This window comes from Pseudozyma flocculosa (genome assembly GCF_000417875.1).
Source record: "Pseudozyma flocculosa PF-1 unplaced genomic scaffold scaffold00014, whole genome shotgun sequence".
Classification (NCBI taxonomy): domain Eukaryota; kingdom Fungi; phylum Basidiomycota; class Ustilaginomycetes; order Ustilaginales; family Ustilaginaceae; genus Pseudozyma; species Pseudozyma flocculosa.
The window spans coordinates 96,147-119,602 of NW_006920882.1; the positions used below are offsets into that span (position 1 = coordinate 96,147).

Below are 23,456 nucleotides of genomic sequence, written 5' to 3' on the forward strand. Positions count from 1 at the left end.
GAGAGTGTGGCGATGGCGGATCGAGGAGTGGGGTCTAGGAGCGAGGAGCTAGGACGGGCGGTGGTGGTCGAGAAGATCCACGGGGCCCAGAAAAATGTTGGGGGCGGTGTGGCCAAAATTGCGGGCGAGGGCTGTCCCCCGGGTCCCGGCATCCGAGTGCATGGCTGCCAATTTTTTTTTGCGCGTTGCAAGCGCGACCCTGGCCGCATCTCTTTCTGGCGAGAAGAAAATTTGGTGGCCGAGGCGGCGGCTGGCGGCTGGCCCTCCCTCTCCTCCTCCCCCTCCATCATCGACCAACCACGACTGCGGCCACGGCAACCGCACACCATCGGACACTTCATACGACCGCGCGGAGGAAGCAGCAATCACCTTGCCTCTCGCAAATAGAAGCCAGCAGCCCGCCGTCCATCCAGCCTGCCCAACGGCCGGGCCTTTTTCGTTGCCGCTGCCTCTACGCCCGCTCAGCATCTCGGATCCTCTCGGCGCCCCGTATAGACCGGCCCCTTTCAGGCTCGCAGTCACCATGGTAAACGCAGGCAAGGCCAGCACAGCCATCGCCGCTGCACGCTACGCCTCGCCGTGGCGCTCGGCATTGCAAATCGACCTCGTCGCCGCCACAGACGCCCTCATCGCCGGCCTCGACGACCTGGCAACCGTCCCCGGCATCCTCGAGGGCATCCAGCACAGCATCGCAGCCATCAAGCAGCAGGCCGCAGCAGCACAGCCCACACTTCCTTACACCCTGCTCCTCGACCAGATCTCCCAGCTCCTCGTCGCCTCGCCCATTCATGCTCACCGCGTGGCTGCCCACCTCCGACCCATCCTCGTCGACCTCGCTGCACGCCTTCTTCCTCCGCCGTCGCAGGCGCTAGATGCATCCTGGCACCAGCCCACCGTCCGCGCCACCTTTTGCGCGCTCGCTAGCCTGGTCGGCCCGTTTGAGGAGCTCTACGAGTGTGTGTCAGCCCATCGCCTCGTCGCAGCATCGCACTTCATCTCGCTGACTTTGACCCCACTTTCTTTCCTCGCACCGCCAACAAACAGCGTTCTCTTTGCCCTCATCTCGCAGCCTGGCCTTGCCGGAGGTCCGCTCAGGGATCTCTCGGCCCAGTGGCTCCAGGACCGACAGCAGCTCGATGACATCCTCCTCGCCACATGGCGTCTGCTCAGCACCTCGGCCGTTGCTCTCGACCACCTCCCACAGGCCTGGCCATCCGAATCGCTACATGCCATCATCTCGTCGACAGATCTGCCCGCCGGCACCCGCCTCCTGGCGCTCGAGGTCTTTGCCCTCCAAGAGCGGTTAGGGCAGGCCACCAAGCTCGAGCTCCAGCAGCGGTGGATCGGCCGCCCATCCGTCGTCGTGCCCCAGAGCACCGAAGCGGTGGCGAGCGGAAGCAGCAGTAGCATCAGCACGGGAATTGTGGCGGAGATCCAGTCTCGCGAGGAGCCTGGCCGGTCAATCGACGTCTGGATCCTCGAGGAAGAGGAGCGAAGACGCAGCGCCGCCGTGCGACGTGCCTGCCTCTCTACCCCGATCCCTTTTTTGCCAGCCGAGGATGCTTCTGGAGAGAGCCTATCTGCACCACGCCAAGTCAAGGCCGAGGACCAGATGGACGTCGATCCAGACTCGCAGCCGTCAGTCCCGACTTCGCCCTTATACCCGGCTCTCCGACCACATGATCTCTGCTCTTCGGTCTGCGAGGTCGGCGGCGTCGTCCTGGTCCGCTCCAGCACCGGCAACAGCGCCGCCCCTTCGCCGGTCGACGCAGCCTCGACGCCTTCTCAGTCTGCATCCTTTGTCGAGACGCCAAGCTGCAGGCCTGCACTGGCAGAGCTCGGACTGCATCTTTCGGCGCGGCTGCCGATCCTCCTGTCTGGCCCGCCCTCGAGCGGCAAGACGGAGCTCATCTCGTTTGTCGCCAGCCTGCTCCGGCCGGCTTCGGCGCTCGACGACGCCGTCGTGGCCGCTGCGAAGACCAACGTTCTCAACATCCAGCTGGGCGACCAGTCGGGCGTCGACGCAAAGCAGCTGCTCGGATCCTTTGTCTCGAGCCCGACGCGGCCCGGCACCTTTGAGTGGTCCGAGGGCGCGCTGACCCGGGCGGTGCGCATGGGCATGTGGGTCGTGCTCGAGGACATTGACAAGGCCGGCAGCGAGGTGCTCAGCACCGTCGGCCGCCTCGTCGAGCAGCTCGGACCCACCAAGCCCGCCGGCGCTCGCCCCAGCATCGATCTCGGCAGCCGTGGCAAGGTCGTCGCTGGACAGGGCTTTGCCCTCTTTGCGACCCGATCGACGCCTGCCTCGGCCTCGGCGCCGACCTCGGCCTCGTCTGGTGCCAGCGCCGCTGCTGGCTCCTCGTCGACGTCCGCTTCAGCGTCGACCTCAAAGTCGGCGGCGGCTGCGATGCCCCGACCCACGTTCCTCGGCAGCGAGCACTGGGCCGAGGTGCAGCTGCGCGCGCCCACCCGCGACGATGTCGAGCGCATCCTCAGCCGCAGCTTCGCCAGGCTCTCGGCCGCGGCCAACGGCGGCTTCCTCCAGCGCCTGATCAACACGTGGGACAAGGTCCGCAGCGCCACCGTCGGCGCGTCGGCCAAGTCAAGGCAGCAGGAGGTGGCCGCGGGCGCGCTGCGGACCGCAACGTTGCGCGACCTGATCAAGTGGTGCCGCCGCGTCGAGAATTTGCTCAAGAGCAGCAAGGTGGCCACGTCCGACCCGTTCACCATCCCACAGCAGCAGGAGGACGTCTTCATCGAGGCGTGCGACGTCTTCCTCGGCGCGCTGCCCTCGTCTACCGCCAACCTGGCTCCCGGCACCGTCCCACAGCAGCAGTCGCAGTCGCAAGCGCAGGCTGCATCGACGGGCAAGGCTGTGGACCGCTACAGCGCCCTGGTCGAGCTCATCGCCGAGGAGCTCGGGCTTAGCAGCGAGCGAGCGTGGTGGTCGCTCAAGGGCCGCACGCCCGAGCTGTCACTGCAGACGCCCGACGCCGCCGAGCTGGCGGCCGACGGCGGCCACCTCCGGCCCTCGATGCTGCGAGTGGGGAGGTGCCAGCTGCCGCGCAAGCCGCGCTCGGCCCAGTCGCGCGCCCAACCCATCAACCGCAAGTTTGCCCTGACCAAGCCCACCCTCGGCCTGCTCGAGCGACTGGCGGTCTCGACGGCGCTGAGCGAGCCGGTGCTGCTGGTGGGAGAGACGGGCACGGGCAAGACGACCGTCGTCCAGCATCTCGCCTCGCTGCTCGGGCGCTCGATGACGGCACTCAATCTGAGCCAGCAGACCGAGAGCGGCGACCTGCTCGGAGCCTTCAAGCCGCTCGACCCCAAGCTGCCCGCCACCGAGCTCCACGACGAGTGGGTGCAGCTCTTCTCGCGCACCTTTTCGTCGCGCCGCAACGCCCGGTTCGTCGAGGCCGAGCGCAAGGCGTTCCTCGGCGGCAAGTGGGCCAGGCTCGCGGGGCTCTGGCGCGAGTCGGCCAAGATGGCGGCGCAGCGCAAGAAGGCGGCCGCCGCCAACGGTGACGCCTCCGGCGCGGCATCGGCCCCGGTCCCTGCTGAGGCGACCACGGCGGCGGCAGCGGCGACGACGACGACTACCACCACCACCAAGTCGAGGAAGAAGCGGCGCACCGAGAACGGCTCGGCCGAAGGCTCGGCGTCTGGCATCGACGACGTCGAGGCCGACGCCAAGCTCGACGCCGAGTGGGTGCGCTTCGACCAGCTGGCGCGCGACTTTGGCATCCAGCACGGCTCCAAGAAGCGCAACCTGGTCTTTTCGTTTGTCGAGGGTCCGCTGATCCGCGCGCTGCGCCAGGGCGACTGGGTGCTGCTCGACGAGATCAACCTGGCCGCGGCCGAGACGCTCGACTGCCTCTCTGGCCTGCTCCAGTCGCCCAGCTCGAGCATCACGCTGACCGAGCGCGGCGACCTCGAGCCCATCCCGCGCCACCCAGACTTCCGCCTGTTTGCCTGCATGAACCCGGCCACCGACGTCGGCAAAAAGGAGCTGCCCTCGGGCCTGCGCTCGCGCTTCACCGAGCTCTACGTGCCCAGCCCGGACTCGGACCGCGACGCGCTCGTGGCCATCGTGGAAAAGTACATTGGCGAGCACGCCGTGGGCGACCGCGGCGTCGTCATGGACGTGGCCGAGTGCTACGCCGAGATCCGCCGCATGGCGCAGCGCCACGAGCTAGCCGACGGCGCCAACCAGCGCCCGCACTACTCGATCCGCACCCTCGCGCGCGCCCTCACTTTCGCCACCGACATCGCGCCCTCGTTTGGCCTGCGCCGCGGGCTGTGGGAGGGCTTCGTCATGGCCTTCACCCTGCTGCTCGAGACCAAGAGCGCCCAGGCGGTGCGCGAGGTCATCGAGCGCAACGTGCTCGCCAAGGCCAAGAACGCGCGCGCCATCGCCACCTTCACGCCGCCCGCGCCTCCGGGCACCGACGAGGGCAAGTTTGTCCAGGTGGGGCCGTTTTGGCTCGAGACGGGCCCGCTGCCGCTTGACGCGGCCGGAGATTACGTCCTCACGGCGTCGGTCCAGGCCAAGCTGGTGGGCCTGTCGCGCGCCGCCCTGACCCGGCGCTTCCCCGTCCTCATCCAGGGCCCCACGTCGGCGGGCAAGACGAGCGCCGTCGAGTACCTGGCCCGCCGCACGGGGCACCGCTTCGTCCGTATCAACAACCACGAGCACACCGACATCCAGGAGTACCTCGGCTCGTACGCGTCGGACCCGGACACGGGCCGGCTGGCGTTCCACGAGGGGCTACTGGTCAAGGCGCTGCGGCGCGGCGACTGGATCGTGCTCGACGAGCTCAACCTGGCGCCCACCGACGTCCTCGAGGCGCTCAACCGGCTCCTCGACGACAACCGCGAGCTCGTCATCCCCGAGACGGGCGAGGTGGTCCGCCCGCACCCGCACTTTATGCTCTTCGCCACCCAGAACCCGCCGGGCCTCTACGCGGGGCGAAAGGTGCTCAGCCGCGCGTTCCGCAACCGCTTCCTCGAGCTCCACTTTGACGACGTGCCCAAGGCCGAGCTCGAGACGATCCTCACCAACCGCTGCGCCATCGCGCCCTCGTACGCCGCGCGCATCGTCGGCGTGTTCGAGGAGCTGCAGAAGCGCCGCCAGGCGGGACGCGTCTTTGAGACCAAGCAGGCCTTTGTCACGCTGCGCGACCTCTTCCGCTGGGGCATGCGCGAGGCCGTCGGGTACCAGCAGCTGGCCGAGAACGGCTACATGCTCATCGCCGAGCGCGCCCGCCGCAGCGACGACCGCGCCACGGTCAAGGAGGTCATCGAGAGCGTCATGCGCGTTAAGATCAACACGGCATCGATCTACGACCTTCACGGCGCCGGGCGCGAAAAGGTGGCCGCCCGCATCGGCCCGACCGTCACCGACTCGATGATGCGCGCGGTCGGCGAGTCGCGCATCGTGTGGACCGACGCCGTGCAGCGCCTCCTCTGCCTGGTGGCCACCGCGCTGCGCTACGACGAGCCCGTGCTCCTCGTCGGCGAGACGGGCGCGGGCAAGACGTCGGTCTGCGAGGTCCTCGCCCACGCCTTTGGCCGCAAGCTGCACAGCGTCAACTGCCACCAGAACACCGACACGGCCGACCTGCTCGGCGGGCAGCGCCCGCTCCGCAACCGCGCCGCGCTCCAGGCCGAGGCCAAGCTCGCCGCCCTCGATGTCCTCGAGCGGGTCGGGGTCGCCCACTCGCTCACTGCCCAGAGCCTGCCCGAGGAATTTGCCGCCGCCCTGTCGTCGGTGCTGTCCAAGTGGCCCTCGGCGACCAGCGAAGCTGCTGTCAGCGCCTCGGAAGCTGGAGTGACGGCCGACGAGAGCGCAGCGCTCAAGGCGCACACGGCCAAGGTGCTGCAGAAGGTCAACCAGTCGACGGCGCTGTTCGAGTGGCACGACGGGCCGCTGGTGCAGGCGATGCAGGCCGGGGACCACCTGCTGCTCGACGAAATCTCGCTCGCCGACGACAGCGTCCTCGAGCGCCTCAACAGTGTCCTCGAGCCCAGCCGCACCCTGGTGCTGGCCGAGCGCAGCACCACGTCGTCGCCCAGCGCAGTCCGCGATGGCTCCGACATCTCGGCCGCCGAGATCCGCGGCGCCGCCGGCTTCCAGGTGCTCGCCACGATGAACCCGGGCGGCGACTACGGCAAAAAGGAGCTCTCGCCGGCGCTGCGCAACCGCTTCACCGAGATTTGGGTGCCGCACATCGACGTGCGCGCCGACCTGGTGCGCATCGTCGAGGCCCAGTGGCGCGACGATGCGCTGCGTGCCTGGACCGAGCCGCTGCTCGACTTTGCCGACTGGTTCGTCCACCAGATTGGCGGCATCGACCAGGCCAACATCGGCCTGCGAGACCTGCTCGGCTGGGCCGCCTTCATGAACCAGACGGCGGCCGGCGACGCGCCGGTGCTCGAGCCGGCGCTCGCGTTTGCCCACGGCGCCTCGCTCACCATCATCGACGGCCTCGGCGCGCTGCCGGCCACGGCGGCCATGTCGGCCCACGGCCTGCGCGAGCTGCGCGCAAAGTGCTTTGCCAAGGTGGCCGCCATGATTGCGCCCGTCGAGTTTGACGCCGCGTCGCCTGCCATGTTTGAGGTGAGGCAGACTGCCGACCGCTTCGGCGTCGGTCCCTTTGCCGTAGCGATGGGCTCTGTCGCTGCTGCCGCTGCTGTCAGCGCTGATGGCGACGGCAACGACGCGGCGGCCGGCTCGTTCAGCTTTGGCGCGGCCACGTCGGCGTCGAACGCGATGCGCGTGCTGCGGGCGCTGTGCGTGCCCAACAAGGCGCTGCTGCTCGAGGGCAGCCCGGGTGCCGGCAAGACGAGCCTGATCAGCGCGCTGGCCAAGGCGACGCGCAACCCGCTCACGCGCATCAACCTGTCCGACCAGACGGAGCTGGTCGACCTCTTTGGCGCCGACCTGCCCGTTGAAGGCGGCGGGCCGGGCGAGTTTGCGTGGCGCGACGCCGCCTTCCTCACGGCGATGCAGAAGGGCGAGTGGGTGCTGCTCGACGAGATGAACCTGGCCTCGCAGACGGTGCTCGAGGGCCTCAACTCATGCCTCGACCACCGCGGCACCGTCTTCCTGCCCGAGCTCGGCCGCAGCTTCACCAAGCATCCGAGCTTCCGCCTGTTTGCCGCGCAGAACCCGCACCATCAGGGCGGCGGACGCAAGGGCCTGCCAAAGTCGTTCCTCAACCGCTTCACCAAGGTGCACATCGAGGAGCTGACGCCCGACGACATCCTCGAGATCTGCACCCACCTCTACCCGCGCTTCGACCCGGCCGACCTGCGCAAGATGATCGCCTTCAACTCGCGCCTCCACCACGAGACGATGGTGCGCCACAGCTTCGGCCGCGTCGGCGCGCCGTGGGAGTTTAACCTGCGCGACCTCCTGCGCTGGCTGACGCTGCTCCACTCGAATCTCGGCCTCAATGTGCGCGGGGCGCCCATCGAGCACCTCGCCTCGCTCTACGTCCTCCGCTTCCGCACTGCCGCCGACCGCCGCGCCGCCCGCGGCCTCTACGCCGACGTGTTCGGCATCCCGCTGCCGGACGACGTGCGGCCGTGGCCCAGCGTCACACCTCGACACGTCCAGTTCGGCCACGCGCTCCTCGAGCGCGGACCCCGGCGCCTCGACGCCACGGCCAACCTGGCGCTGCTGCAGCACCAGCTGCCGACGCTCGAAGCGCTCGCCGACTGCCTGCAGATGTGCTGGCTCGGCATCCTCACGGGACCCAGCGGCGTCGGCAAGACGAGCGTCGTCCGCCTGCTGGCGCAGCTCGCCGGCGCGCGCCTCGAGGAGTTTTCGATGAGCTCCGGCACCGACACCATGGACCTGCTCGGAACGTTTGAGCAGTACGACCCGCAGTCGCAGCTGCGCGACGCCCTGGTGCGCGTGCGCCTCGCCGTCGAGCGGCTCATTGAGCGGGGCGGCGCCGTCGCCTCGTCGGACGAGTTTGGCCGGCTGTCGGCCAGCGACCGCGCCGTGTCGGCTGAGCTTGACCTGCTGGTCGCCCACAAGGACCACGCCGTCGACCACGCCGGGCTGCTCGCCGCCATCGACACCCTCGCTTCGCATCCGCTGACGGTCGAGGATGACGACGCCAAGCACGCCATCGCCTCCGCGCGGCAGTGCATTGTCCAGAGCCGGCAGCTGCAGCTGCAGCAGCGGGCTGATTCCGCAAACGAGGGCGGCGGCAGCTCGGGCCGCTTCGAGTGGACCGACGGCCCGCTGCTGCGCGCCCTCAAGGAGGGCCACTGGCTGCTGCTCGACAACGCCAACCTCTGCTCGGCCTCGGTCCTGGACCGGCTCAACTCGCTCTTCGAGATCGACGGCCAGCTCGTAATCAGCGAGCGCGGCGTCGTCGACGGCGAGGTGCCCGTCGTCCGGCCGCACCCCAACTTCCGCGTCTTTATGGCGCTCGACGCGCGGCACGGCGAGCTCTCCCGCGCCATGCGCAACCGCGGCATCGAGATCTGCATGGTCCCTCCCGCTGCGGCCGGCTCGGCTGGACCTGCCTCTGGCTCCAAGATCGCGACGCTTGAGGGTGATGCCGACCGGCTGCGGCTGTCGAGCCTCGCTCGTGCCGATGTGGTGCCAGTCGCTGCAGCCTCCGCGCGCGACGTCAGGCACGACGCTGCGCTCATGCCGGCGACGATCGCATCGCAGGCCGCTCGGCGAGGCATGCTCGTTGCCAGCGCTGCTACACAGGCTCAGAGCGAGGACGAAGCCAAGCGCACCGCGCACTGGGCCGCGTCATCGCTCGTCCTCCGCAACTCGGCGCTCGCCGCCGGCGTCGCTGCCTCGGCCTTCCTCTGCAGCGGCAGCGACCAGGACCTGTCGGCGGCGGCGGCGTCGCGCTCGTACCTGCTCCGCTTCTCGAACCCAGAGGCCGTGCCGCTCCTCACCCACCTGCTGGGCCGGTACGCCCGAGACGCCGACACGCAGCAGCAGTCGCTGCTCGCGCTGCAGGTCTGGTCCAAGGCCGACAACGTGTCGAAGCTCGTCACGCAGCGCATCGAGGCGCTCGCCGGCGGCGGTCTCGCCGTGCCGCGTCCCTTTGTCGAGCGCCAGCCGTTCGATGTGCGCTACAACGACAACGTCTCGGCGCTCCTCGAGCAGGACCAGCAGCAGCAGCAGCTCGACGCATCGTCGCACGACGGCGGCAAGCTGCAGCTGTACGCCGCAGCGCTGCTGCAGCAGATCGCGCTGCGATCGCTCTCGGAGGCGGCGCAGAAGAAGGACAAGAAGTTGCTGAGCGTCATGGAACAGTCGGCCCTGGCCGCCCTCAACAGCGACGGCGCCAACGCCGGTGCATCCGGCTCTGAGCAGAGCGAGGAATCGGCCATCCAGCAGGTGTTCCCGCTCTCGGCCTCGATTGTGCGAGCGGTGCAGGAGTGGTCGGGCTCCGACGCAGCCCTCGACAGCCAGGTGGCGGCCCGCGTCCAGACCCTGCTGCACACGTGCGGCTTCCTCGAGAAGCTGTGCTCGAGCTCCGAGCTCGACTACTCCGCCATCCAGGTGCTGGTCCAGGTCATGGCCGAGACGATGGCCAAGCTCGATGCGGCCGGCCTGCCGCTCCAGGCGGCGCTCGGCAGCGCCCTCGATCAGCTTGGCGGCAAAATCAACCTGACCTCGGGCTTCGCCATGCAGACCATCTGGACCCTCTGCCTGGCCAAGGCGGCCGACAGCCGCGGCGCCGAGCTGTCGAGGCAGATTGCCGATGTGCTGGCCCGCTCGCCGCCGCGCAGCCTGCCCCGCGACGCCGCCGTCAATGCGCTCGATATCGCCGCCACCCTGACCCTCAGCGGCGCGGCGTGGTCGCAGAAGCAGTCGGCGGAGCTGCTCGACCTCGGACGCAAGACGCTTGCCTCGCTGCAGAACCTCGAGTCCAAGGCCCTCCAGGAGCAGCAGCAAGACGGAGAGACTGCCGGCTGGAGCACGGCAGAGGAGGATACGCGAGAAGCAGTGGCCGCCTCGGCCATGGACGTCGCCGTCCAGAGCGTGCTACGCTCGGCGTCGGCGTCGGTCTCTCCGGCGGGCAGCGTGGGCAGCGTCGACCTCGCACGGCTACGCTGCTTCGTCGAGCTGCTCAAGCAGGGCTCTGGCCTCCCTCTCTCGGCCGCCGTCCCCGTGCGCGCGGCCATCTGGTCGCTCGAGGCATCGGGCGGCAACGTTCTGGCGAGCAGCGGCGCCGCTGACAAGCTCGATGCGCCCGACGTCGAGTGGATCCGCCGCCTTTGGGCCCAGATCGACCCGGCAAGCGCTGGCGAACGCCAAGGAGGAGGGCGCCGCCGCCGTGACCACGCCGGGCCAGCCGAGCTCTTCCGCCCCATGCTGCTGCGCGCTATCCTCGACTCCCGCTCCGACCGCGTCAGCCTCGAGCGCCGGATCGAGCACGATGCGTCGGCGCGCAGGCTGGCGCTCTCGGCGTGCGTCGCCACGCCTGCCATGATGCCGTCCAGGCTTGAGCAGGTCCGAAGCCTGCTGAATGGCTTTGCCAACTTGGTGAGTGCGGCGTCGAAGCTGGCAGACGAGGCGCGATTGCTGGAGCCCACGCATGCTGACCCGATCTCGACACCGCTCTCTCTCTCTCTCTCCCCCTGTCTCGATCGCAGATGTCCGAGGCTCTGAGGCGCTCAATCGCCCGCGTCGATGGAGTCCCGATCGGCAAGGACCGCACCGGCGGCGGCCGGAGTGCCGAAGTCGGCCTGCAGCGCCTCGCCACCGAGTTTGCCACGCTCGGCGAGCTCGAGGCCGTCTCGGACGAGTCGAGGGCGATCGCCTCCGAGTGGTCGGCCAGCCTGGCTCAGGTGGCTGCGCTGTCGACGGGCAAGCGCGGGCCCGAGGCGATGCTCGGAGCGGGCCAGGCGTGGGTGGTGCTGGCCATGTCGGTGCTGCGCCTCTACCTGCCCAACTTTGCGCTCGACCCGGTCGTGACGCAGCAGACGCGCGGCGCCTTTAGCGCCTTCTGCCGCGACGAGGTGCGGGCGCAGCTCGCCGTCGAGACGGCCGCCGAGGCCGTCGTCACGGGTCGGCCGGGCAACGCCATCACGCGGCAGCTGGGCGCGGAGCTGGTCGACATCACTGGCCGCATGGCCAAGGAGTCGACCAAGACGCTGCCGCGCGGCTCGGACCTCAAGCTCCTCACGCAGCTCTACCGCGAGATGCACGCCTTTGTGCAGCAGGTGCTGGCCACGTCGAAGCTGGCCGACCTGATGAACGCCATGCAGGCGGCCGAGTTCGACCAGCAGACCGAGGATCGCGAGGTCAGCCTGCAGGCGAGCATCATGGGCTTTGCGCACCGCCTGCGCCAGACGTTTGCGCCGCTCCACGACCTCATTGCGCCGTTCCTGCTGGTGCTGTCCCAGGTGCAGCTCGGCTTCCGCACCATGGCCCAGGCGGCCCGGCTGGCCAGCCGCACCGCCGAGGTCAACCGCCAGTCCAAGGTGCTCGAGGCGCTCGTCACCTTCCCCACGGCGGCCAGCATCGCTGCCTACGGCCGCCTCGAGCTGCCCGTCAAGCTCAAGACGACGTCCAAGTCGGGCGTCCTGACGGCGCCGCTGCTCCTCGCCTCGGTCTCGTCGGTGGCGCTTGATGCCGAGCGCCTGGGCGCGCAGAGCGTGCGCCAGATCGGCACTCTCCGCCGCATCAGCCGCACCTACGACCAGCTCTACCAGCTCTGGACGCTCGACCGCGAGCGCGAGCGCCAGGCCGAAGAGGCCAACGCCAGCCTGTACAAGTCGAAGCGCTTCGACCTCGAGATGGCTGCCGACGCCGAGGCCGAGGAGCGCGAGTTCCGCATGCTCTTCCCGGAGTTCAATGACGTCCTCGACGAGCCGTCGGGCGGTCAGCAGCAGCAGCAGCAGCAGCAGCAGGACGCAGCGGCAGACTCGACGGCGGTCAACTCGCTCCTCAAGCCGCCGCACTTTGTCCAGCTCTACCGCGCCCACATGGCGCTGTTCGGCGACGGCGAGGTGGCCAGGCAGCAGGCTGCCGCGTCGCGCGAGGTCTTTTACGCCAGCCGCGCCGAGCTGGTGCGGAGGATCGTCAACTCGCACTACGCCCAGCTCAGCGAGAAGATCGACCAGATCGGCGCCGCTTATCAGGTGGCCGCTGCGACCTCGAGCGTCGGCGCCCCGTTGGCCTCGCCGGACGACGGCACCGGCGGCGGGGTGGGCAGGTTCAACTTCTACCTCGACCCCCGGCCGGACGAAGCGGGCAAGGTGATTTCGATCGTCGACGGTCTGCGCCGCCGCCTGTCGGAGCTGATTGCCGAGTGGCCGGACCAGATGGTGCTGCAGCACATCCGCGACCGCTGCGATGCGCTGCTGCGCCTCGACTCGGCGAGCCCGGTGGCCAAGGTGCTGAGCGCGCTCGAGCAGCTGCTGATGCACACCGAGGACTGGGAGGGCTTTGCCAGCTCGCAGACGACGCTGCAGCCGCACCGCGAGCGCGTCTCGGCCCAGATTGTCGAGTGGCGCCGCCTCGAGCTGTCGTGCTGGGCGCGCATCCTCGACAACCAGGCGACCGACTACGTCGAGACGGGCCTGGCCGAGTGGTGGTTCCGCCTCTTTGAGGTCCTCGTTGGCGGCACGCGCTCCGCCGCGGCCGAGGGCGACGAGGCGCGCCAGGCCCACGTCCGCAAGCTCATCGACTCGCTCGACCAGTTTGTGCGTTCCGGCTCCATCGGCCAGTACGAGGCGCGGCTGCGGCTGCTCGATTCGTTTTCGCGCTTCCTTGACCTCCTCGTCGAGCTGGCGCCCGTCGACGAGAGCCGCGGCCTGCGCGACGTCGGCGTGGTGCTGCAGAACGTTACGGCCTTCTTTTGGCAGTTCCAGCCCAAGGTGGCCGCGACGCTCCGGCAGCAGCGCGACGTCCTCGAGCGCGAGATCCGCAACTACATCAAGCTTGCCAGTTGGAAGGACGTCAACGTCCACGCGCTCAAGGCGTCGGCGCAAAAGACGCACCGGCAGCTCCACAAGTGCATCCGCTCCTTCCGCGACATCCTCCGCCAGCCCGCCGACCCGCTGCTCGCCGCCCACCTCGACGGCCTGTCGAGAAAGGACCTTCCCGCCGTCATCGCCATCAAGGTCGAGCACGCCCCCGCCAAGATCGACCAGCGGCTGTGGGCCGCCGTCTGCCGGGCGGGCGACGACGCCGTCGCTGCTCCGGCAGGACACCAGGCGCAGCTGCCGCAGCACCTCGCCAACCTGGCGCAGACGTACACGATGCTGCGCCAGATGGGCGGCAAGCACCTCGTGCCGCAGCTGACCGACGCCAGCGTGGCCGACGGCCTTTCTTCGCTGGCCGAGGAAATCATCGAGCGGCAGCAGTCGCTGGCCAAGCTGACGCCGGCGTTCCACAAGGAGGAGACCGAAAAGGCGATCAAGAACCTCAACCTGCGCAAGCGCAAGGCGTGGACCGAGCTGCTGCGCGAGCTGCGCCGCATCGGCCTCAACGGCTTCGTCAACTCGGACGTGCCCAAGCGCAACCAGGACAGCGCCTTTGTCTATACGCAGGAGCCGCTGCGCGCCGTCTGCCCCGCCTCGCTCGGCGGCGAGGTGTTTGAGAGCGTCGAGCAGTTCCACTTCCGCCTCCTCGCCGGCCTGCCCAAGGTGCGCGACTCGCTCGGCAACCACAGCGCCGACCTGTCGACGGCCGAGCTGCAGCGCTGCGTCAACTACGTCGAGCACTGCGTCAGCCTCGTCTTTGGCGAGCGCAGGCGCATGTCGAAGCTGCTGCGCGACTTTGCATGCCTCGAGAAGGTGGCGCACCGCATCGAGGTCGTCCACACCGTCGCCGGTGGCGATGCAGAGGGTGACGCCGCAGCGCCGATGGCCGTGACGAGGTCCAAGGCCAAGGACACGTTCGCCGACGCGGCCGACTTTGTGGCGCGCCTGGCATCGAGCCTGGAAGAGGTGCTGCAGCTGGCGCCCAAGCACATCGCCCTCTCGCCGTTCGGTCCGATGGGCACCGAGGCCGTGCTGACCAGCCTCGGCCGACTCAGCGCGACGGCGACCCAGCTTGCCGCGCAGATGCATCGCACCCGCGCCGACGCCGTCGTCATCGACTCGTTCTGCTTCCTCGCTGCGGGCGAGGAGCAGGTGCTGTCCAAGGCCGCCGAGCTCGCCCGCGAGGTCGTCGACTGCCTCGTCCGTGGCGAGGAGACGGCGCCGGCGCTGTCGGCCCTCGTCCGACCGACGCGCACCTGGACCGAGGCGATGAGCTACACCATCTCTGCCTGCCTCGCGTCCATCGTCGCCGACGGAGAAGAGGACGAGGACGAGGAGGAGCAGATTGCGCCCTTCCGCGACCAGAGCAACCGGGTCATCTCGTCGATCCTCCTCGTCGCCCAGGATCTGCGCAAGAAGGCCGATCTTGCCGCTGCCAAGCCGTCTGCTGCTGCCGATGGCGAGGCCAAGAAGGCCGACGACAATGACGCCGACGACGAGGACAAGGACCTCGAGGACAAGGCGGTGCTGTCGGAGCTCGAGCGCCTGGCCCACGACCACCGCACGCTGCGGTGCGAGTCGGTGCTGATCGAGGTGGAAAAGGCGCTGTCGCTGGCCGACTCGCTTCCGCACACGGCGTCGGCGGCAGCGGCGGCGCACCACCACCTGGCGCGGCTATCGCCGTTCGTGCACGAGTATGCATCGCTGCTTCGCGCCCACCTGGTCTCTTCGGCCAACTGGTCGCGCTCGCTGCTCAAAATGAGCCATGTGCTGTGCAACCTCGTGTCGGCGCTGGCCGCCAAGGGCTTCTGCAAGCCGCCCGAGGAGCAGCAGCAGCAGGACGGCGACGACGGCGATGGCGGAGAGCAGCTCGAGGGCGGCACGGGCCTCGGCGACGGTTCGGGCGCCAAGGACGTCACCGACCAGATGGACGACGACGAGCCCATGGAGGAGCTCGCCAAGGACCCCAACCAGGAGCAGGGCGACGATGGCGAAAGGGACGACAAGCCGGAGCGCGAGAAGAATGCGCGCGAGGCCGAGGACGACTTCGGCGGCGATATGGAGGAGATCGAGCCGAGCGAGGGCGAGGGCGAGGGCGACGACGACGAGCACAAGGACGACGAGCAGGACGACGAGGAGCCCGACGAGGCCGTGGGCGACGTCGATCCGCTCGACCCCAACGCCGTCGACGAGAAGATGTGGGGCAACGAGGACGACGACGAGGACAAGGAGGACAACAAGGACGCCAGGGACAAGACTGACAAGCAGGCCCAGGGCGGCGACGACGCCGACGACGACGACAACGGCCAGGACGACTTGGCGCCCAAGGACGACGAGGGCGAGCGGAAGCAGTCGGACTCGAAGCAGAAGAAGGAAAAGGCAGGCGAGAAGAGCGACAACGTCGACAAAGAGCAGGGTCAGCAGCAGGGCGATGACGACAACGACGACGGCGGCGCCGAGGACGAAGGCGACGAGGCCGAAAAGCACGAGGGCGACGACGAGGACAAGGGCGACGAGGAGGGCGAAGAGGAGGACCCGGACGCAGACCAGCAGCCCGAGGGTCTCGGCCGCCGCCTCGACGAGCAGATGCAGGAAGGCGAGAACCTCGACATCGACGACGAACTCAACATGGACGACGGCAACGAGCGGGACGAGGCCGAAGACGACGACAGCGGCGATGACGAGGACGGCCTCAGCGACCTGGCCGGCGACGACCTGCCGCCCAACGAGGAGAAGCAGAAGAAGGACGAGCGCCAGCCAGACGGACTCGACGACCTGGTCGACGACGAGCCGGGCAAGGAGGAGATCGAAAAGGCCGACGGCGACGACGAGGAGGACGGCGAGGGTGCCGAGCCCGACGAGGCGACCGACGAAAAGGTGGCCAAGGACGAGGGCGAGGAGGGCGCCGCCATGGACGAGGATGAGGGTGAGGGCCAAGATGGCGAGGATCAGGGCATCGACGACCAGCAGGCAGCAGCGCAGGACGAAAAGGCACAGCGGCCCAACGACGCCCAGGACCCGGACCAGCCGGTCAATCTCAACGACGACGGCGCCGCCTACGACCAGGGCATGGACGCCGGCGAGGACGCGAGCGCCGAGCAGCAGCAGTCATCGCGCGGCCAGCAGGGGCGACGGGCCGAGGCGGCGCAGCAGAGCACCAACGACGCCGACGACGGCATGATGGACGAGGACGACGAGGCGGCGCTGCCCACCGATCAGGACCCCTCGGCGGGCGGCGGATCGTCGCGCGCCCAGCGGCCGCAGCCCGAGGCGGTCGAGGAGACGTCGCAGCAGCGGCCGGACCTTGACGCCGCCAACCCGATGCGCTCGCTCGGCGATGCGCTGGAAGAGTTCCGACGCCGCTTCGAAGACATCCAGGAGGCCAACGACCAGGACCAGGCGGCCGACGACGAGCACCAGGGCGACGAGGCCAAGCCCGAGGGCGAGGGCATGCCCGAGCAGGGCGACGTCGAGCACGTCACCAACGACGACAACGCCGAGGGCCAGGCGCTGGGCGCGGCCGAGGACGAGGACCAGGTGCAGAAGCTGGGCGAGCTGGCCATCGAGGACGAAAACGACCAGCAGGGCGCCAAGCCGCGCGCCGAAGAGGCCAAGCCGGACCCGTCGCAGGCCGACGCGCCTGAACGCGCGCCGCTCGAGCTGCCGGATCTGGGCGGGCAGGAGCGCGACGACCAGGGCGAGGGCGCACAGCAAAAGGCGCTGATGCCGAGCGACATCAAGCCGTCGTCGTCCTCGCTCACGGCCGAGCAGGAGGCGCTCGCCAACGGCCGCGACGAGGGCGAGGTCAACCCGAACGCCCAGGACAACGACGACGAGGCCATGTCCGAGGGCGCCTCTTCGGACTCGGACAACGACCCGCTGCCGGACGTGGACCGCGCCGAGGCCGACGCTGCGCTGCTCGAGTCGCTCGACGAGTTTCGCGGCCTGGATGCCGAGGAGCGGCTGTCGCGGGCGGGCGACCTGTGGCGCTCGTACAATGCGCTGACGTCGGACCTGTCGTTTGCGCTGTGCGAGTCGCTGCGGCTGATCTTGGCGCCGACGCTGGCGACGCGGCTCAACGGCGACTTCCGGACGGGCAAGCGGCTCAACATGCGCAAGATTGTTCCCTTTATCGCGTCGGACTTTGCCAAGGACAAGATCTGGCTGCGGCGGACCAAGCCGTCGAAGCGCGAGTACCAGGTGCTGCTGGCCATCGACGACAGCCGGTCGATGGCCGAGTCCAAGTCGGCCCACCTGGCGTACCAGACGCTGTCGCTCGTGTCGGGCGCCCTCAACCGGCTCGAGGTGGGCGAGGTGGGCATCGTCAAGTTTGGCGAGACGGTGTCGACGCTGCACCCGTTCGGCACGGCGTTTAGCGATGCCGAGGGCGGCAAAGTGCTCGACTCGCTGCGGTTCGAGCAGAGGGGCACCGACGTCTACCGGATGCTCGAGTCGAGCCTCGAGCTGCTGGCCTCTTCGCGCGACGAGCGCGGCGGCGGCGGTAGTGGCGAGTCCAAGGAGCTGTGGCAGCTGCAGATTGTCATTTCCGACGGCATCTGCCAGGACCACGAGCGGCTGCGCTCGATCCTGCGCCGGGCCAATGAGCAGCGCGTGGTGCTCGTCTTTGTCGTTGTCGACTCGCTCTCGCCTCCCGCTCCTCCTCCTGCTGCTGCTGCTGCTCCCGCGGCAGCATCAACGTCGGCAACCACGCAGCAGCAACCACCACAACAGCAGCAGCGCGCGTCGATCCTGTCAATGTCGTCGGTGAGCTACGAGATGGACGCGCGCGGACGGCCGCAGCTCAAGATGCAGCGCTACCTGGACACGTTCCCGTTCGAGTACTATGTCGTGGTGCGCGACGTCGAGGCGCTGCCCGAGGTGCTGGCCGCCACGCTGCGCCAGTGGGCCGAAAAGATCCGCGAGATGGAGACGTGAGAGGGGAGGGAGGGGATGGAGCCCCAAAGGTGTACCTGTACATAAGCACGTCAGACGACGTTTGAGAATTCGAAGCGGGGCCATTTTCACTGTAGAAACGGAGATGTCGTCGGAGATCGAGGAGCAGCGAGGGTGGTGGTGGCGGTGGCGGCGGTGATGGGGACGAGTGCGGAACCGAATGTCGAGGGCCCGAGGGTCGAGCTAGGCCACGACGAGCGTGCCGTCCCCTTGCTGCGCTGCGCTGCGCGGCTTGTGCCAAGCCAGGCCTGGCTCGGGCGTGGCCTAGCCGCCTGCTCTAAACCAAAATAGAGCGGGGCGGGGCGTCGATCGCGTCTCTTGGCGCAGCAGATGAGGAATTTCTTTTTTCGGTTCCGCCGTCTGCCAAGCCCCGAGCGAGCGACGGCCGGCTCGGGGGCGAGCGCACGACACCGCCTCGAAATTTTCTCGCTCCCTAGGCCTCCCCCCCAAATCTGCTCGCCAACGCACGCACGCACGCACGCACGCACGCACGCACGCACGCACGCACCCTCGCCTGCGTGAGTTTTCGAGGATCGGCGTTTGAACGCCGAAACGCCAGAGCCAGCGCCAGGGCCAGCCGCAGCGCATGTCGATCCGCCCTACTCTGGTGCTGGTGCCAAGAAGGCACGCAACGCAAGGGCGACAAACGGAGCCAGATAGACTGCACCGACCGATCAGCATCAGCTCCTCTTTTAGCGGTGGCATCGGACCGTACCCTACATCGGGCGTGCCGCAATCATCTGGAGTCAGAGCGCCCTGGCCTGGAATCAACGTTCAAGATACCTAGGGCACGAGAGCAGACGGACGGGTATGCAGGCATGCGGCAGCTCCAGCGAGGTTTAGAGGGCGTGCGTTGCGCCGCGCTGGTGCCGCGTCCTGTATGTGTGATCTGCGCATTGTCTTGCCTTGGCCGTCGTAGGGCGGGCGGGTGCGGGTGCGGGTGCGGGGGCGAGGACAAAGGCAGGCGGGCAGGCAGGCTGGTGGGCGGACGGACCGCGCCAAAACCTCGTTGCCGATGCCGGCCAAGCCAGAAGCAAGCAGCACGCAGGCTGGAGGGTGGCGGGCCCGCCCCGAACGCGCGCGCTCCGACCTTTTTGGCCGCCCGCCCCCCTGCAGGCTAGGCTGGGCTGGTCTGCCAGGCTGGCTGGTGGACACGCAGGCCGCACGCCTCTGCCGGCCTTGGCTGGCAAGGCCCCGCCCGCCCTCTCTTCTGGCAGGAGCGAGGCGAGCCAAGCCTGCCAGGCGGTTTGTTGGTCGCCTCGGCCTGCGTGCTGCTTTGCTGAATTTGCCCCGCCTGGCTCCTCGCCTGCCGCTGGTCTGCTGCCCCCTGCTGGTCTGGCGCGCCTTGCCTGTGGCTGCCTCGCCCCCTCCCCCCCGACCTGCCTCCAACCTCGACCTCGACCACGACTCGGACCTCGAGCCGCCTCCGTTCTGCCCTCACGACCATCACCACCACCGCCCACCACCGCGCCGACTCCCGGAACCTCAAGGCCCCCCTTCCTTTCCGCATCGTCTTCAAAGGAATCATCACCACCACCACATCACCACCGCGCCACCAGGATCCATCCACCCACGCTCTTTGCCCCCGTGTACCCGTCTCACGACTCGACGCATCGTCTGTAGCCATCCTTTCCATCTAGACTTGCCCTCGCCATCGCGCCCCCGGGCTAGATCCTTGATTGCACGCATCCGCACCTCTTGCACGCCCAGATCCGTAAGTCGCCTTCCTTGCACGCACTCGGCTTCCTCCCGCCCAGAGCCTCGACTCATCGCCGCCGCCGCCACACTCGCACCTCGACCTTTTCCGCCACCCTCTCAGCACTCGCCACCATGGTCAAGTTCACCTCGGCCGCCCTCTGCGCTGCCCTCGCAGTCGCAAGCGCATCCGCTCACATGAGCCCCGTCCGCCGACAGGCCGCCACCAGCACCTTTACCGGCACCCTCGCCCCCTCGGTCTCGTCCATCGTCGCCACTATCAAGTCGGGCGAGGGCAACCCCACGGCCACCCAGCCCCTCTACTCGACCGCCAGCCCCGGCGCAAAGAACCCGCAGATCACCAACGCGCCCGCCCTCCCCGACGCAAAGCAGATCACCATTGCCAACTTCCCCCCGCTCGACGCCCTGCCCCCCACCGACTCGCCCCAGGTCCAGGCATGGATCAAGGAAATCGACTGGTCCAAGGTCCCCAGTGTCCCCTCGACCGTCGACGCCGCCTCGTGCTCGGGCAACCCCAACAACCTCAAGGCCGCCGGCGCAGACGGCAACTGCTGGTGGACCTGCGGCGGATGCACCCGCGACACCGACATCACCACCTGCCCCACCAAGAACACCTGGGGCCTCTCGTACGACGACGGCCCCTCGCCCTACACGCCCCAGCTGCTCGAGTACCTCAACGAGCACCAGCTCAAGTCGACCTTCTTTGTCGTCGGATCCCGCGTCCTCTCGCGCCCCGAGATGCTCCAGCTCGAGTACTCGGCCGGTCACCAGATCTCGGTCCACACCTGGTCCCACCCCTCGCTCACCATGCTCACCAACGAGCAGATTGTCGCCGAGCTCGGCTGGACCCGCGAGGTCATCCGCCAGACGATCGGCGTCTCGCCCAACACGATGCGCCCGCCTTACGGAGACATCGACGACCGCGTCCGCGCCATCTCCAACCAGATGGGCCTCACCCCCATCATCTGGACCTCGGCCCCCGGCGGCGGCAACTACGACACCAACGACTGGAAGATCGGCGCCGGCACCGTCTCGGCCGCCGAGGTCGTCTCGACGTTTGAGGGCATCCTCAAGAACGCCCCCAACCTCGACACCGGCTACATTGTCCTCGCCCACGACCTCTACCAGCAGAGCGTGGAGCTGGCCACCGAGGTCGTCCTTCCGTTTGCCCAGAGCATGAACCCCAAGCAGAACCTCATGCCCATCATTCAGTGCCTCAACAAGCCCGCCGGCGACGCCTACGTCGAGACCAACCGCAACATCACGGGCTCCCAGGCCACGGCCACCGCCTCGGGCTCGGCCGCCGTCAAGAGCGGCTCGTCGGGCTCCAACGGTGCCGCCGGCGCCCAGTCGACGTCCAAGTCGGCCAGCGGCTCGTCTAGCGGTGCCGCTGCCTCGCTCCAGGCGCCCCTCGTCCTGCTCGGATGCACCCTGCTCGGCGCTGCCCTCCTGTTTTGAGCAGCAGACGTAGCAGCAGCGGCGGCCTCGGTGTCGGCATCGCCTTCACCGCTCGCTTTGCTCGACTCGTTTGCTTGCTTGCTTGCACGTGCGCCCGCGGCTCGATTGGTTTTGTTGGGCGGGCCTGGACGCCTGTGCCCGCGCCAATCCACCGCGATGGACGTGTCGCGCTTTCCGGAACCGGTGCTCAAACCTCGCACCCGCACTCTTCGACCTCATCCACGGACATTTCGGAAAACTCCTCTCTTTCTCTCGCTCGATGGCATCTGCTGCGATCGTTCGCGACCGGCATCGCTCCCCTGGCTCGGCCTCGCCTGCCCGCCACCGCATCCCGTCTTCATTCGGCCTAGATTGGAGTAACATGGAGGCGGAACACTCTAGCCAGCCAGCCAGCCTGTCAGTCCCCTCTCTGCGGTCCTCGGGCGGCCGTCGCGCCTGCGTGACGAGCTCCGAGGGTGCACCTGGACATGGATGGAGCCCTGGACGTCTCGTCCTCACCGGCCGCCGCCTGTTCTATCCCCACCCAATCTTGACATCTTTTCTCACCTACCACTGCCGCCGCGCTACCGTCTTGCCCGCCCGTGCGCCCGCCCGGCCGCCCGCCTGCACGTTGGTAGATGCTCTTGCCCACCCACTGCCGCTGCCACCTGGCCATGCATGTTCGCTGCGGCACGCCACCCGACGGCGATGATGTTCTTTTTTTTTCGTTGTGGTTTTTCGCCTCGATTTTGTTCTATCCAGCCCTGGTGTTGACAAAAATTCTCGTCCGTCGTTGATCTCGCTGCCTTCTTTCGCTCGGGAGGTCCGTAAAAGTCGTTTGCTCGGTGATGAAACGATGGGTCGTGCTTGGCGGAGGCTCGATTCGGTCGATGTGCATCCACCTTGGTGAGGTGAGGTGAGGCGAGGTGAGAAGAGGAAGCGGGCCCAAGTGGTGGACCAAGATCGATCCGTGCAGAAGTAAGTTCGTTGGTGCGTGAGCGGGGCCCCCGACGAGATCTCCGCGTCGATCCTGCCTTTGCCATGCTGTCTCTCCTTTTTGTGGCGGTACATACCGACGTTGCTGCAACAATGGTCGTACAATACGATGGACCTGTGGAGTGGGTACGTTGACGAGACGAGAAAGGCGACGACGATGCAACGGGATAGACAAGTCGCAACTGCTTCGCTTTGTGTTGTTCGCCATTGTATCGACAAACAATGAAGGATCTGGGGCCCATGCAACGCGATTCGACTACAATACGGCGATACGATGAGAGAGAGAGCGAGGTTCGGTATGGCTATGGCACGTGTCGATCCCGTCGATCCCGTCGGTCCATGGTGGTGGTGGTCCGGGAAACGAGGCTGAGCAACCTCTGCTCACCCATCGGCCTACCTGTCGAGGAAACGGGAGGTATGGAAGGGAGACAATGTCGGTACCGGACGGGATAGTGTACGATCCTCGTCTTGTCTTGAGGCTTCCCCTCCATTGCGACGGGGATGGGGGTGGGAAGGGATGAGCACTGAGGTTGCTGTCAAAAGTACGCCCTACCGTCATCGACAGGATGCGTCTCTGAGACGATGCGTCCACTTGCACGATGCCCCATTGGATTCCATGCCGGAGCGGTCGCCGGGCCCGTAGCACGTCAACGTCAAAAAGGCCAGTCACGAGCTTGCAACCCGTACAGTATCGGCGCCTTGCGCAGGCCTGAGCCCGTCTCAGCCCACCTCGCCCGCTTCGGCCGTCGAACGCTAGTGCGGGAATCCAAGTGGCGCTTCGCCTTCTTCCCTCTTCGTACTTGCCGTTGCCGGAGCAACGAAGCGGCACGAGGAGGGTGGCAAGGCGTCGAAAGAGGCAAGGCTCCACCACGACGCCTGGGAAAGGGTAGACCTTTGGCTCAACCGCCTGTTTCAGAGGTGCGGAGGCGCCCGAAGCGGCTTGACGTCAGGAGGGTACAGAGGTACTGTATGGTACGGTACGGTGAGATACGGTGCGGTACGATACCGTGGCAGGGGCAAGGATAGACGGACGGACGGGGTCTAACCCTAAAGAGACGCCGCGGTGCGGAACGGTGCTGTGCGCAAGGGTCGCTGGCTGTCACACTCGTGGTGCTCGTCGGCGAGGAGCAAGACCCTGGAACCAACGAATGGACGGGCGGACGGGGCCGACAAGCCGACGAGCGGGTGATATGGCGCGGAGCAGCGAGCGACAGGTGTCAGGAAGACGATCATGGAGGGGCTCTGGAATGCTCGGCTAGAGAACCCGCGCTGGGATCGACACCGAACCGGCCTTTTTGGCGGGCCAGCTCAGCCCAGCCCAGGCCAGTTCAGTCCAGCCTTCGGCCCTCCAACGCCGTTGTGGCTTTTTGAGT

At 68.0% G+C, this 23,456-nt stretch overlaps 2 protein-coding genes across 2 annotated transcripts; both read left to right on the forward strand.

The window, feature by feature from the left end:
- Positions 1-523: 523 nt before the first annotated feature.
- PFL1_04301 (uncharacterized protein) lies at positions 524-17,916 on the forward strand (the record flags this gene model as incomplete). The annotated part of the gene is made up of 3 exons (XM_007881827.1): positions 524-954; positions 1,045-10,534; positions 10,645-17,916. The coding sequence occupies 3 exons, from the start codon at positions 524-526 to the stop codon at positions 17,914-17,916; spliced, it is 17,193 nt and encodes a 5,730-aa protein (XP_007880018.1).
- A 1,848-nt stretch (positions 17,917-19,764) lies between these two features.
- Positions 19,765-21,108, forward strand: PFL1_04302 (uncharacterized protein; the record flags this gene model as incomplete). Its single annotated transcript, XM_007881828.1, has 1 exon — positions 19,765-21,108. The coding sequence occupies one exon, from the start codon at positions 19,765-19,767 to the stop codon at positions 21,106-21,108; it is 1,344 nt and encodes a 447-aa protein (XP_007880019.1).
- Positions 21,109-23,456: the final 2,348 nt, after the last annotated feature.